This window comes from Miniopterus schreibersii, assembly GCF_964146895.1.
Source record: "Miniopterus schreibersii genome assembly, chromosome: 1".
NCBI classification, from domain to species: domain Eukaryota; kingdom Metazoa; phylum Chordata; class Mammalia; order Chiroptera; family Miniopteridae; genus Miniopterus; species Miniopterus schreibersii.
In genome coordinates, this window is record NC_138101.1 from 193,238,733 (window position 1) to 193,254,671 (window position 15,939).

At 47.6% G+C, this 15,939-nt stretch overlaps 1 protein-coding gene across 1 annotated transcript in view; it reads right to left on the reverse strand.

Annotated features, from left to right (window-relative positions):
* Positions 1–1,568: 1,568 nt before the first annotated feature.
* The window catches only part of CATSPERB (cation channel sperm associated auxiliary subunit beta), a gene marked incomplete at both ends in the record, with an annotated part of 67,851 nt that continues 53,480 nt past the window's right edge, over positions 1,569–15,939 (reverse strand). Inside the window, 7 exons of the mRNA XM_081127589.1 lie at positions 1,569–1,629; positions 1,843–2,049; positions 5,247–5,377; positions 10,177–10,251; positions 11,213–11,313; positions 12,680–12,815; positions 14,066–14,176. Coding sequence (XP_080983715.1) covers positions 1,569–1,629; positions 1,843–2,049; positions 5,247–5,377; positions 10,177–10,251; positions 11,213–11,313; positions 12,680–12,815; positions 14,066–14,176 — 822 coding nt within the window. The remainder of the gene's footprint in view (positions 1,630–1,842; positions 2,050–5,246; positions 5,378–10,176; positions 10,252–11,212; positions 11,314–12,679; positions 12,816–14,065; positions 14,177–15,939) is intronic.

Sequence of the window (15,939 nt, forward strand, 5' to 3'; positions counted from 1 at the left end):
GCACATATGAACTGAAAGAAAGGTATAGGAGGATCCTCACAGGGTTGTTTACATTTATCATTGGAGCAGGAACAGGAAGAAGAAAAGGCTGGGAGGTGGAGGCTGGCAGGGCAGGAGCAGGCAGGGCAGGAGCAGGCGGGGGAGGAGCAGGCAGGGGAGGAGCAGGCAGGGGAGGAGCTGGCAGGGCAGGAGCAGGAGGGCAGGGGAGGAGCTGGCAGGGCAGGAGCAGGCAGGGCAGGAGCAGGCAGGGGAGGAGCAGGCAGGGGAGGAGCTGGCAGGGCAGGAGCAGGCAGGGGAGGAGCAGGCAGGGGAGGAGCTGGCAGGGCAGGAGCAGGCAGGGGAGGAGCTGGCGGGGCAGGAGCAGCAGGGCAGGGGAGGAGCTGGCAGGGGAGGAGCTGGCAGGGCAGGAGCAGGCAGGGGAGGAGCAGGCGGGGGAGGAGCAGGCAGGGGAGGAGCTGGCAGGGCAGGAGCAGGCAGGGGAGGAGCTGGCGGGGGAGGAGCAGGCAGGGGAGGAGCTGGCAGGGCAGGAGCAGGCAGGGGAGGAGCTGGCAGGGCAGGAGCAGGCAGGGCAGGAGCAGGCAGGGCAGGAGCAGGCAGGGGAGGAGCTGGCAGGGCAGGAGCAGGCAGGGCAGGAGCAGGCAGGGGAGGAGCTGGCAGGGCAGGAGCAGGCAGGGGAGGAGCTGGCGGGGCAGGAGCAGGAGGGCAGGGGAGGAGCTGGCAGGGCAGGAGCAGGAGGGCAGGGGAGGAGCTGGCAGGGCAGGAGCAGGAGGGTAGGGGAGGAGCTGGCAGGGGAGGAGCAGGAGGGTAGGGGAGGAGCTGGCAGGGCAGGAGCAGGCAGGGGAGGAGCAGGCAGGGGAGGAGCTGGCGGGGGAGGAGCAGGCAGGGCAGGAGCAGGCAGGGCAGGAGCAGGCAGGGGAGGAGCTGGCGGGGGAGGAGCAGGCAGGGCAGGAGCAGGCAGGGGAGGAGCAGGCAGGGGAGGAGCAGGCAGGGCAGGAGCAGGCAGGGGAGGAGCAGGCAGGGCAGGAGCAGGCAGGGGAGGAGCAGGCAGGGCAGGAGCAGGCAGGGGAGGAGCAGGCAGGGCAGGAGCAGGCAGGGGAGGAGCAGGCAGGGCAGGAGCAGGCAGGGCAGGAGCAGGCAGGGGAGGAGCTGGCGGGGGAGGAGCAGGCAGGGCAGGAGCAGCAGGGCAGGAGCTGGCAGGGCAGGAGCAGCAGGGCAGGAGCAGCAGGGCAGGAGCTGGCAGGGCAGGAGCAGCAGGGCAGGAGCTGGCAGGGCAGGAGCAGCAGGGCAGGAGCAGCAGGGCAGGAGCTGGCAGGGCAGGAGCAGCAGGGCAGGAGCAGCAGGGCAGGAGCTGGCAGGGCAGGAGCAGCAGGGCAGGAGCTGGCAGGCAGGGGAGCATTGCTGGGTAGCTGTGGGCGTTGGGACCGGCTCAAACTCCACGGTAGGCAGAAGTTCTAATGACACTGGGTGGCGTTTACCAGCCGCCCGCCTCAGTGCTCAGGACATCACCTGTCACTCAGTATTTGCCCCTCACACCAGCAGGGTTGGGGAGTGGTGGATAAACCCAAGCGCTAAGCCGAGGGACAAGCTGCACCCTGTCCCCCCTCCTGGGCCACGGCTGCGCACTGGGAGCTGCAGGGGAGAAGGCCTGACGTTGACCGGCCGTGGGGTGCGCACTGCCTTGAGGCGGAAGGAGGGATGTTGTCCCCCCCAGCCTTGCCCACCAGCCCCAGCTCTGTCCCCTCCCGTCCAGCGCAGAGCCGCGCAGTGGGCCCGGGGCTCCCATTTTCACTGTCCCACGTCCTCTCCTCTCCACAGGCTGCGCCGACGTTTCCTGTTCCCCACCCGTGGACGCGCTGCCAGGCTGGAAAATGGTTTTCTTCTTTGGGGATGGTCCTAAGGAACAGCAGGGCCAGGTCTGAGCTGCTCGACCCTGTCCCGACCACAGCTGACCCATCTCGGTAACCATCTGCTTCAGGCTCCAGCCGGTTCTCGCTGCGGATTTTTAACTCGAACTGGAGACCCAGGGATGGAAGTGGTGGCGGGGTGGGGCTTAGGCACAGTGGCAGTGTGTGAAAATGTCAGGCCAGGGACACCTGCCCCTGCAGCCTGGAGCTGCCTGGGGCGTACAGGGTCATGGGCCCGCTGAGTGTGACCTGAATGTGGGGGGGGGGGGGCTGGAAGCGGAGGGTGGATGCTGAAAGAGGGATATTGGTTCTTCAGGTTTGAATGGTTGTTTCTGTGGTGCAGAGAAACTCGAATTTCAAAATTATTGGTCTAGACAAAATAGTCTTGGCCAGAGCTACTTTGTGACCTTTGGAATGGCGCTTTCGCTGCCTGTGTCTCCAAGCTGAGACGAGGAAAAGCTGCTACAGAACCGATGTGTGGGTTTCCCAGGTAGGCTGCTCGCTGAGGTCACAGCCCAAGTAGGTTTCTTCGATGAACATCTAAGTGGCAGATTACATGTCCAAAGGTGGCTGCAACAATTCCTCCTGACCCTTAGGCTCTTGCAATGCAGTCTTGCCACTCAAAAGAGATGCCCGTGTATTTCTCTTCCCTTCACATCTGGGCTGGCCCTGGGACCACCTTGACCAATAGAATGAAGCAGGAGTGACATTCTGAGACCTCATAGTCTAAGTATTAAAGAAAACCCGGCAGCTCCCATTTTTGTGTTTTGGAAGCCAACCTCCACCTAAGAAGCGCAGTTACTATGATACCACAAGTCTGTGAGTTAAGCCTGAGCCACCTCTGTGGGGAGACAGACACCTGGCCAGCCCCCAGCTGTTCCAGCCAAACCAGCTGGGGAGCCTGGTAGGGAGTTAGGAAATTGCCTTGGGCATTCCAGCCCCAGCATGCAAAGGATCCTGGCCTTGCTGAGGGGGGTTGTTTCTGGTATTCTGTTGCGTTGGCCTTCAGTGAACCTCCCCTCTGGATATTCGTGAGCATGCATAGTCCTCTTACCTTGAATCTGGGCTAGACATCCTTTAGCCAATGGAGGAAATTGTGCCGGCACTAGGCCTAAAGGTGGCAGCTTCCCCTTTTGCATCCTTAGGAGCCTTGAGTGGTCATATAAGGACTCCATATGACCTGGTAGAGAAGCTACATAGAGAGGCCATGTGGGGAGGTCTTTTGAAAAGGGAGAGCCCTTTTCAAAGGGACCACATAGAGAGAGAAAAGCTCAGACACCAGGAGCTCAGCTGAGCCCAGTCCCCAGCCAACCTGCCCGCTGAAGGCCATGCACAAATGACCAGTGGCAAGACCAGCAGAACCACCCAGCTAAGCCCCGCCCAGACTATACCACCTTGAGTGAATAAAATGGTTGTTGTTTTAAGCCACTAAATTGTGGAGTTGTTCACAGGGCAATAGACAATGAAGCAACCAGGTAAGAGTGGGATCCTGAAACTTGACGTTTAGAATGAGAGTGACATTTACATCCCTGTCCCATGGGTACTGGGCGTGGCCACGTGATTTGATTTGGCTAATGGACCACGAGTGGGCATGACATGCATCCCTTGCTTTAGACAGTTCGGATGGTTTGGCTGGGTCTCTGGTGTCTGGTCCTGTGCCATGAGAAGAGCTTCCAGGTGAGTCCTGCTCTTCAGCCTGTGTTCCAGAGGACAAACATGGGACAGACCTGCCTTGAGCAGAACCACCAAGGCCAATCCACAGACCGGTGAGCAAGAACCGCATGTTTATGGTCATAGGCCACTGTGAGCTGAGATTCGAGGGTTGCTGCTGCTGTGAAAACTGACTAAATGCTCAGCCAACCAAATAACATCTAAATTCTTCCTTCAGCGAAATCTTGGCCACTTCCCCATGTGTCTCCCTCTGAGTCAAATGGTGGATTCTGACTCAAAATAAACTGGAGGATGTTAAGCATATTCAGAATAGAAAAGTTATGCCATAGAATTGCAAGTTATAGAGATGTGTTCTTTTTTTTTTGTAAAATCTTGGGAAATTTTTATGGGCTGGGAGTTTTGAGATGTTTGATCAAAGACTGAAGAACATGTTGCCCAGCTGGCGTGGCTCAGTAGTTGAGCACTGACCTAGGATCCAGGAGATCTCGATTGGATTCCTGGTCAGGGCACATGCCCAGGTTGCAGACTTGATCCCCAGTGGGGGGGGGGGTGGTGCCGGAGGCAGCTGATCAATGACTCTTATCATTGATGTTTCTCTCTCTCTCTCTCTCTCTCTGAAATCAATACAGACATAAAAATAAAAAGAAATGTTCTCAGTTCCTTGTCATGGTGACGCTGTATTTGGTAGGCTAACTAAGGCTTCTGGCTGGGGTTCTCAGGGATTGGACTGACTAATGTAAAGCCTGCCCAATATCTGCACCGTGCTAGGTGGCAGGGCAGTGGCACACGGGAGATGTCCGGCTCCTGAGTCTGATTCTCGTATCCCCCTGCTCCCAGGCCTCTCGGAAGAACGCCCATGACATACGGCGCGGCCACAGTTTCCAGCTTCAGAACCAGCTCTTCTGGACTGGATGTCTCCTGTGGTCAAAGCCGTCGCTGCTGCCGAGCTGCTCCTGAGCTCTCCAGGTGGGGGTGTGATCTCGGACGGAGGGCCATGTTCTGACGACTTGGGAGCAGGCGCGGGGACAGCGCTCACAGAGGCTCATCTGGAACTAATGCGGCTCGGGGGTTTGTAAAGCAACCGAGGCCCAGACGCATGTTCTTCCAGCACCGCCGTGATGGGGTCACAGAGGCCTCTCTTTAGTGCTACAGCCTGCTTGTGAAAGTGCTTTGAGGAACCCAGATGCTCCCCACTAACTCTGGGGAAGCTCTAAAAGGTTGGCTTCCTTCACCACCTGTCTGCCCTGGCAGCCCCTCCTCTCCTCTCCAGTGACAGCGAGGCTCAGGGGACCAGACGCTGCAGAATGGGCTCCGGCCAGGAAAGCTGGAAAGTGCAGAAAGCCCCACTCACACAGAGGTGGTTGTCACTTTATCTTTTTCTAAGCACCTCAAGGAAAAATCCTTTATATAAGAGTCAACAGAAGAAATTTTCTATGTATTTAAAAGAGTGGCAAACATACTGACAAAGAGAAATTTTGAGTTATAATAGTATTTTATCTCGTTTGTACATTAACATTTAAATATATTGTTCTAGGAACTGTCTAACAAAACTACGAAATAGAGAGAAAATCAGAACCCTAAATTCACGCTTCAGATTTTCATCGACAAGCCAGCTAACTGGAGCCGACGTTTGGTCATTACATTTTGTTTCTGAAAGAGAACCTTTGGTACCTTTCCAACGAGTAGCCACTATGTATTTGAAACATAAATGCTATAAAAATCAATCCCCCCAGCACCACGGCAGTTGCGATGGCAATAAGCGTGTGTCCTGGAAACGACAGCGGTACTTCGTCGACATAAATCTGCAAGAGAAAAAGCAAAGTCTTTAAGCTTCTGAGTCTCATAATCCAAAACACTAAGCTTTATACGGTTCCCACAATGTGGGGACACTACTAATCATTTAGGAAAGTCCTGCCCAGACTTACTGAGCATCCACAAAGCTTGGAAACAGTCTCTGGGTGATTTGGTTAAGTAGCAGCTTGCACACAATAGAGAGGAAATAAGAAGTCTCCGTATTGTCCTGTGCCTTCCCCTGTCTTGTCAGTGGCGGAGGCCGGCAGGCAGAACTCCCGGGGAGCAGGACAGCGTCCTGCATGGGTTCCGGAGGAACGGGCCGGGCTGTGGGAACAGGGCAGGGCGCGCCCAACTGCCTCAGGCGCCCCGTATCCTGAGCAGGATCTTGAAAAACAAGTGGGCTCACAGGAGACAAGGCGCAGGAGTGACACTCCAGGCGGAGGACATAAGCCTGGGCTCTCTCAAGCTATCCTCTCTTCAGGAAATCCTCTATACAAGTGCTGACATAGGGAACTTGCTCTGTGTTCAAAATGGTTTCTCTGCCTGAATGTGTAATTCGTGAACAGGTTCCTAGAGGAGAGGGAGGATTATCGACAGAGGCACAGCGGTGTCCTTTCCTCTGAGACTTGGGCTAAGGATGGTGCCATTTATGTGAAATGTAGAGTGGGCGCATGTGGAAACCAAGCGCTTCAAGTCCAGCGGCTTATGTTTTCTGGGTGAAGCAAGAAGCAAGATCATCTTTTGAGGTAGAAGAAAGTGGACTTGAATGGAAATAGAACAGTGGGGAACGTGGGAAAATGCTCATTCATAAGAAAAAGGATTGGTAAGGGTATAACTCAAGGTAAACGTACCACCATCCTCCCAGTGACCCAAGGAGGTACCTCTTTTCTCAGAAAGAGTCCCTATATGCCATCAGTTCTCCTACAATCCCTTTCAGGGTCATCATTTCCAATCCACTTTCGATACTGCTGCTGAGAGCTTTATTACCTCACTTTGTATAAATAAGCTACTCTAATAGCCTCCTTTCCAAGCTGTCGACCCATATGGACATAATCACATTGCCAGAGTAATCTTAAATACCAGCCTGTCTATAAAACACTTTGAAAGTGAGGCTGCTTTATGCAACTAAAGAATCTTGACCGTGTAGAGCTGGTACCAGAGGTAGGCGTTGGAAGCAACAGAATTGCAAAGGTAGATATGGCCAACTGGTATGGAAAGCAGTGAGAAACCATTCTTTCCGATTTGGAAAGATATCCTCATGGTAGGGGATTAGCTGGTTTAACCATCTCCTGTTGTACTTCAGGGCTCAGATTATGTGTCCAGTGGTACTGGAATTGTTGGGGATTTGATAGAAAAATGTTAGATACTGAATGTGATATACTACTTGTGGTCTGCATTGTATCATTTCTGAAAGATAACAAAAATCTTTCTTTTAAGCTGGATCATCAGAGGAGATCAGATAATTAGTTTTACTAAGAAAGATCTAGTCTGTTTGTGACCAGTGAGGGAGACAATTGTGTGCTACATGTGATTGCAAAAGTGAATTTTCTTTTCTGTGCCACAATCCATTGTAATTAAATCTTTTTTTCCCCCCTCAATCTCTCCGTTCTGCTTCTTCAGTGTTGGCTAAGTCCCCTCATGTCCCAACAGCTCTCGTGGTTGACAGCAGCTCCTGGAGCAACGAGCTTCCTACTTCAATATCATTAGGAAAGAACAAGTCCATGACCCAGCATTTTGAGGAAAAGTCCTGTGACTCCCTCTGATGGGGCTGCTGTAGATCATCTGCCGGTCCCTGAACATCTTTTAAAAACGATGTTTAATAGCTTCTCGTGGCTGAGAGGAATGTTTAAAAGTCCTCATTCTGACATTCAAGGTCTTCTACACTTTGACCTTACCTACCCACTTTCTTACCCATAACCTTACATTCCAGCCAAATGGATACAGACTATTCAAGAGGGAAGCTTTATGCTTTCCCATGTATGTGTCTGCTTCTGCTGTTCTCTCCACCCGGAACGCTTTCCTTACCCATTTCTACCTAAAATGAAATTTTAGTCCCCTTACCAGGTGATACAAAAATTTCACTTGCTCAATTAAGCCATCTGTGATATTTTAAGAGTAGGAATCTCTGTCACCTCTGAACTCTGTATTTTCCACATAAACTACTACCTTAAAGTTCTTGAATAGAGTTTTTCTTCAGATGTTTCCCCTCCAATCTTCTTTGACTATCCAACTATTCTATGCCATGTCTAAAAAAAAGGTTAAACCCCAGAATCATAAAAGAGTATGTTTTAGACACACTGTCCCTCGACTGCCAAAATACTTCAATTTGTACTTCATAAACACAAAGAATTGACTTAAATAATCACAGTGCAATTTGCAAAATCAAAAAATTAACACTGAGAAAATGCTATCATCTCATCGATTATCCCCAAAATGTCCAAGATCATGCTTTGCATTCCATTGTCTTAGGATACTTTCACAACCAGGTTTCAACTGTCCTAAGAAACTTTACACTCTTTTAAAACTATTTCTTAGTGATTCTCTTCCTTTGTTAACTGCAGTTACTTCCCTCTTACTTTTATTCGTTGCTGTGGTTCTTTCTGTATTTGTGAAGTTTCATTTTCCTCTGCTGATACTTCTGTTTAGCATGAAGAACTTCCTTAAGCATTTTTTAAGAGAAGTTCTGTCTACAGTGGATTATCTTCGTTTCCTTTATCTGAAAATATCTTAATTTTTCTTTCATTTCTGAAGGATATTTTCACTAGATATAGAATCCTGGATTGACAGTCCTTCCCCCACCCCACCCCACCGCAGCACATTAAAGATGTTACACAGCCCGGCCGGGCGCGGCTCAGGGGTTGAGCGTTGACCTAGGATCCAGGCGACCGGGGTTCGATTCCCCATCAGGGCACATGCCCGGGTTGGGGCTCGATCCCCAGTGGGGGGCGTGCAGGAGGCAGCCGATCAATGACTCTCTCATCATTGTTGTTTCTCTCTCTCCCTCTCCCTTCCTCTCTCTGAAATCAATAAAGATATATAATAAATTTTAAAAATCACCTTTAAATATATGTCGTCACCAAATTTTCAGCGTTATTTCTTTAAAAAATTTTTTTTCACCAAACTCTTTTTCCTCTCTTTCATGGACTCTGGTGACATGAATAAATGTTAGACCTTTTGATATTGCCACATAGGTCTCTGAGGCTATTCTTTTAAAAATCTTTGTCCTTCACGTTAGATTTCTACTGATTTATTTTCAAATGCATTTTTTTTTTCTCTGTCACATCCATTCTGCTATTAAGTCCATCCAGTGATTTAAAAAAATTTAAATGTTGGATTTTAAGCTCTAAAGTTTCCATTTTGTTCATTTTATAGGGCTTCTATTTCTCTACTGAAAATGTCTCCCTTTCCGTTTATGTGAAAATGATTATGATAATTGGTTTAAAATGTCTTTCTGATAATTCCATTTGTTGTCACTTGCTGATTTTCCTTTCTCTGCAGAATGGATTCTATTTCCTCAGATCTTGGTATATTGAGTAATTTTGGATTGTAGCCTGGATATTTAAGATACTGTGTTGTGAGACTCTGGTTTCTGTTAAAAATTCTCTGGCAGATGTTGATTTTCTCTCTGTTTTAGCAGCCAGTTGTGCCGGTCGAGCTGCCATCACAAGCTGTGCCTGGCTGTCCGTGGGTGGCCCGTCGGGTCAGGGGTCAGAGCCTGTCCTCGCTGTCGCACGTCCCCGGTTCCCGCGGCCCTCGGGTTATTCTGGAGCATGCGTGCTGTGGAGGGCGTAGCTTTGTTTCGAAGCCTTCGCTCTGCTTCTCAGGTGTGTGCACACGGTGTGCTGCCGGAGCCTGTGCCAGTTCACGCGCAGAACCAGGGACCCCCGTCCCCGCGCTCCCCTCTTAGTGCCCCCCACGCCAGGGGCCCTTTTCCGGGCTCTGGGGAGAGAGCTGAGCCCCCTGGACTATTGTGATGTCCCTGCAACAGGCTGCCTTTGGAACAAAGAGGTGAAGAGAGGGAGGAGAAAATAATGGGCATTCCCTCCGGGGCGCCTCATGTGGCCGGTGCGCGGTCCCTAGTCCCTCCCTCTGGCGGGGCCCTCCCTGGGGTCTGAGGCCCGTGCACTGCTGTCTGGCCTCTCAGCGCCCAGGGGTGAGAGCCGGGAGGGGGGCCGGCCTGGGGCAGGGCCAGGGCAGCAGATGGACGGGGGGCGGGGGCTGATTTTGTTATTGGTAATGTATCGGTGTTTGACCGTGAATGGGCAGCCAGTTCAATCAAGTCGTCCTCCCTTCCTGTTCCCCACCGGCAGCGGCTGTCATTCTCTGAACGAGCAGAAATGAGCCACTGCCCACCACGGGGTGCTTTGGGGAGACTGATTTTGGTTCCAGACTCTTTAGGTCTTGATAGCTTTTGGGGTAGTTAAGGCCTTACCCTCGCCGTGTGCCTACCCTAAGGCAGGACGGCGCTGGGATCCGCAGCGTTCGGGACATGAGTCTGCGGGAAAGGGCGGGGAGGGGAGGGGCGCTGAAAGTCACAAAACCCAGCTCAGCACGGCAGGCGAGAGGGGGCGACAATAAACGCAGGCACCCCTGAAAACTCCCCCAGCACCCATGGGCCCTGCCACCTGCCACGCGCCCTGGCTGCATCATTCCTGACAACGTCGCCACCACCCTTCAGGACCCCTGTCTCCAAGCCCCCCCATCACACAAACTCTGCCACGTTTAATCTCCAGTGTCCTTTGGGCTGCTGCTCGCCGTGTTCTTTCCTCAGCCGTCGCCCCATTTGACATCTGTATAGTAACCGTACCTGAAACTCTTCCACCAAGTTACAGAAAGTGACTCCCGGAATGATGGACACTCTGAAGTGAAAAAGCTCAGAGCCCTGTGGAAAAAACATACCAGGTCCTTAGCAGCACCGACACGTGTGTTCCTTTAAGTGCAAATATACACGGGGCCACTTTCCCCATAGATGCTGCGTGAAAAATTCCAACCCCCAGCAGCTCTGGGCGTTTCCTGCATTTTTCAAAGTAAAAATGGAGAGAGGACAGGAGTCTGAAACAGCGACTCCATGGCTGCTACTGCACTGGACCTTTAGAATGAAGAATCAGAAACATGAACCCTGACATGGCCTTGAGGCAAACGCTGGGCTGGTCCCCATGCTCATGGTTTTGATGTCACCCAACGTTTATTGGTTTTCTCAGCAACTACCTAGATGACATCAACCTCACACGCTCCGGTGGGCAGCTGGAACCAGGAGCCTGTCTGTGTGTATGCAGGCGAGGGATACCAAGCCCATTTCCCCCTAACTTTTGGAAACAACCTTTCTGCCCCACTTGATAGATACTGTATTGTTCTTGCTTATAAGCTCAAAAAATCCTAAGTTAATACTAAAGCCAACTTTCAAATATCTTTAGAAATAATAACATGGAAGGAAATGGAAGACAAACACTCTCCTTATACTTTAAGGATGCTGTTGCCACCATTCATGGACACTTAAACTTTAAATTAAAACCAATCTTAGTTTAGACATATATATTTTTAAAAATTTTGTTATAATTTTTGTTTATTGATTGGTTTTTTTAAAGAGAGATGGAAGGGAGAGAGAGGGAGGGAGGGAAAGAGAAAGGGAGGGGGGAGAGAGAGAGGAAAGAGAAACATCGATTTGCTGTTCCACTTATTTATGCATTCATTGGTTGATTCTTGTATGTGCCCTAACCAAGGATCGAACCTGCAGCCTTGGTGTATTGGGATGATGCTCTAGCCAACCGAGCTACCTGGCCCGGATAGACATGTACATTTTATCTCAACTCAGAACAGGAAAAAACAAAATTCTGCCAACTTACCTTTATGCTTAAGTTGAGGCCTGAAGGATTATATACTGGAACATGAAGAATAGATTCTAAGTAATCTTTCAGTTTTTGCACACTTTCTGGTACATTGTGTTCTAAAAGTACATGAAGTATATTTTAAGCACATGTATACTATTTTCTCATTTTTTATAAAACTTGTCCCATACATTAAGGCACAATGAAAGACTATGCATGAATCTTGACATGACTAAACCACTCCATGACATGACTAAACTATGCTATACTTTCAGTTCTCCTTGACTTTGTGGAGATAAATTTAGGGGAGAGTAGGCCCCGTATTCACATTGCGTTCCCAGGGGCATCATCAAAAAGGGCAAGGCCTCTGAGCACCCTAATTCAGGCTGGCCTTTCCTTCCAGCTCCATGCTCATGACCAGTCCTGACCTGCACAAACCTTGTGTCTTTGCCAATGAGATAATTTCAGGATCACCTTCGTGGTTGGTAAGTGATTTTAAATAAGGTGGCTGAAAATTTTCACAATAGGCTCACTGAAACCTTTCTCCAAAAATGTTATGAGTTACTCCTGCCTTTCTTATCATTCTTTGTGCTATAATGGTATACAAAATCTAAAGAGAGAAAAAAAGCTGATTGTAGCATTTGCCAATTTCCATGGTGTAAATACCCTCACCACAGCTAATTTCAAACTATCAATGGTTTAACAACCAACATACAAAATGCTTGTAGGTTTAAAAATCAGTACTCAAAAGCCAGTAACAGCAGGCTCCAGCATACTACAGAAAATGGGATGTTAGTTAAAGCAAAACATTTAGTTTTCTTTACTGATTTCTCATTCCAAAAATGCATATGTTGGGCAGAGTAAGACTCACCGAATATCGAAATCTGGATATCTGGTAACATTAATGACTGATCAAATTTTCATTTAATTCTATCAATCTATATGACTATTGATCGTCTTAAAGTATTCATGCATAAACAAACGCAAAACATGCAACAAAACACTACATATTTGAGGTGAAATTGAATTGTAGAAGTTTTCATTATTCTTCTTCAAAAATATTTCTGCATCTTTTCAATTATTTTACCATAAAATCTTTAAGAAATGTCCTCATATAATTAGAAGATAAATCCGGTAGATTATCTGGCAACACCTCTTGTAGCCTCCTGTGTAACACTGCATAAGCAGTGAAAGGAGACGCTTAGGCCAATCATTTTTGCTACTAATCTACAAGAGAGCTTTCAAATATTTTACAGTTCAAATTCTTCAAAAATGCTTTTATGCCTTAGAATCCAGGTCACAGGAAGTGGCGATGAAATAAGTGGGAGATAACAGAAGTGGGATGAACAGCAGTGTATCAAGTGATCCAGATTCTTTTCCAAAGAACTCCTGGCTGCCTCTCGTGCAGTTCTTGCAAACCACTTATCTAGGTGATAATAATATCCTTTATAAGATATAATAAGTATAGAAAAAAGCAAATCCTACTAATTTCCCAGTGTTTCCTCTGATTCACTTCTATCACAGTAACCAGATATGGAGATTTCATTGGGGTACGTCCATCCTCACTGTGAATTTCCAGAGAAATTGGATATTGTCTAACTGGAAACTTAAAACGAGGAACCTAAAATACAAATTCCAACAATGAATGTAAATTTGGAAAATTCAATACTAACTTGATTTCCTGGTAAAGAAAGCATAGCTACATTCCCAAGAGTTTGGCTACGCTAAATGAAGTGGGCTTCTTACTGTCTTACAGCAGAGTCCATGTGAACTCCAAAAGTAATATAAAAACATTGTGGGAACAAAATTTGTAATTTTCCACAGGCCTTTTTCACAGGTCTTGACTAAGAGGACATGCAAATTTTCTTGGCTAACCTATATCCCATAAGGCACTGCATGACCTGGATCCTGTGTGGCTCCCTCATAGCTCCCTCCTCACCGGTCATGATCTTTCAGCCACACTTTTTAAACTCAGGCTCTGGAGTCAGAGTTTGAATCTAACTCCATCACTTATGAACGATGTGATCTTTGGCAAGTTACCTGGCTTTGCTGTGCCTCAAATGAAATCTTGGAGACAGCTTAGAGCAGTGTTTCACAGATAGTAAATGCTCAAGAAATACTGTAATTCAGCAAGGGGAGTGCTGAAGACCTATGTAATAACAACCCTCATCATTTATTGACTGTGATTATGCCCAATATTATATTAAGTGATGTAAAGATAAAATCACTTAATATAATGCTACATATTATATTACAGATGGAAATAAAATCACTTAATAGAGTGCTGCATATAGTCTTACAAGGCATTTGAAGTAGATCTACTTGAAAGTATTGCCAAGTCCGCGTTTAACTTAGCTAATGCAAACAGCAACATGAACTTGACACACCTTTGAAGCTTTCAGACTAACAGAAGGAAATATTTGACACAACCTGTCCTTTTCACCAACATCTTATCCTGTCTTCTATTCTGTCACCACCAGACTAAGCTTCTTGATAACATGGATTTCAACTTCTCCCAGAACCTCATATACATTAAATACTAAATATTTTTGAGTGAATCAATATTCACCACAATGTAGTGGGGTGCTTGACAAGTTGCAAATTGTTTTCGTACAATATGAGTGGGTATCTTTATAAGAACCTGTGACATGGACAGGGCAGTGCAGCTGTTACGCTAGTTCACAGATGATGTCGTTAACGTGTCTGGAGACATCGAAATCCAGATCTTTTTAGCTCTGTATCATATTTAATTCTATGCCATAAAAAGATGTTATTTCTATGTCTTAGTGTTCATATTTAACCAAAATGGACATTTCAAAATCTACTTAATACGAAAGGACTCTGTCTTCGGGTAATTACAAGTTATCTTACCTTTTCTCTGCAGTCTGAGAAAGCGACAGCATATGAAAACTTCTGATCATTTGTGCAGTTACACTCCTCCCGAGTAGACACATGAGCACACTGTTTGAATTTACCAGCTTTCTGCAAATGGAAGTAATAAAGGTTGACTTTTTCTTTCCTGTGGCAGGATTTCTACAAACTGAGTAAACCTTCAATAAATATTTGTTCCCTGAGTAAATAAAATCCCCAAGAAAGGGGAAAAAGTCCAATAATAATAAGTATTTCTGAATTTTGTCTCCTTGCTTTGTCATTTGAACCCAAGCATCACCCACCTGCTTGCCGGTAATAAAATGTGACAGCTACCCTAGCGGGTGTGAAGCGGCATCTCATGGTGGTTTGGATCAGCATTGCCCTAATAACTAATACTGCTGGGCAAGGTCACCGAGCCGTCCCCCTCCCTGCCTTTGTGCCGGCCGCTCCTCCCCCGGGAATGCTCTTCGGGTCCCCTTTACCCTCCACATCCTCCCCTGTCCTCCCTTGCTTGGTGAACCTCCACTCATCTTCGGTCTGACTCCCTTGGGCTAAGCTAGGCGTCCCTGCTCCACTGTTATATTGTGCGTTTGTGTCTGTCTCCACTACACGTCTATCTGAAACCTTAGGGTGAGTGAGGATCAACTGGGAGATTTTTTAAAAATCCAGATTTCAGGACGACACCCCATAGTTCCTGATTTAGCAGCCATGAGGTGTAAATGAGAAAGCTGCACTGTAGAAATATCCCCAGATAATTCTGGTTCAGGTTGTGCAGGGCTGTGCTGTTCGCAAACACTGCACGGGCTAATAACGCCATTTAGCTGGTATGACTTTTTAATGCCTGTTCTCCCCCATTAGAGTGAAGATCCATGAAGGCAGCGTGTTTATCATGTTCCTTGCTGTGTCCTCAGAGAATGTCTGTGCAGCGCCCGATTACACTGGAAATGCTGAAATGAACATTTGTTGAATTTCGAAAGATGCATAAGAACCTCTTATCTACGTAGGTGGATATTAGATACATTTCCTAGTCAACTCTCCCCCAAAAAACTGGGACAAAAAACTAAACTAAGGATTTCCATGTAAATATAGTAAAGTCACATTTGAATAGAGGAGGCTTGGCTCTAGTGACACAACAAGGTTTAGCTTTATGAAAAACTGGAATTGAAGAACTTAGTATTATAGTTGCTCATTGCTTGGAGGAAGCAGAGCTTCTTATTTTGAAATCCAAGATTCGACAACAAGGCAACCTCCTCATGCTGTGTGTGTGTGTGTGTGTGTGTGCATGTGTATGTGTGTGTGTAACAATATGTGTGTAAATGTGCATCCTTAGTTTGTTCAACAATTTTAAGCATTCCCCATGCCTGGCATTCTTCTTGGTACTAAAGATACAGTAGAGAACAAAATAGATTAAAAAACAACAACAGCAACTCTGCCTTATGTAGCTTACCATTTTATGAAATACAATAAATAAATAAGTAAAATTGTAATAAGGGCAATGAGGAAAAATCAGGCAGGGAAAGGGGTGTGGGTGGGTAACTGTGGAGGTGGGAATTACAATTCTAAATAGAGTGGTTAAGGAAGGCCTCACAATGAATGTAACATTTAAGCAAAAAACTAAGAATGGTGACAGAATGTGCCTGTCGTGTCTGGCAGAAGAGCATTCCAGACAGACGAATTGTTTGAAGCTGCAAAGGCCTGAGTTAGAAATATATCTGGCATATTTGAAGAACAGTAAGGAGGCCAGTGTGGCCAGAGCAGACCGACCTGGGGAAGATCAGGTCAGATGTAATGCCAAGGCCAAATCACGGGAGGCCTTATAAACCACTGTAAGGATCTGGCTTTTCCTCTGTGACGTGGGAAGACAACGGAGAGTT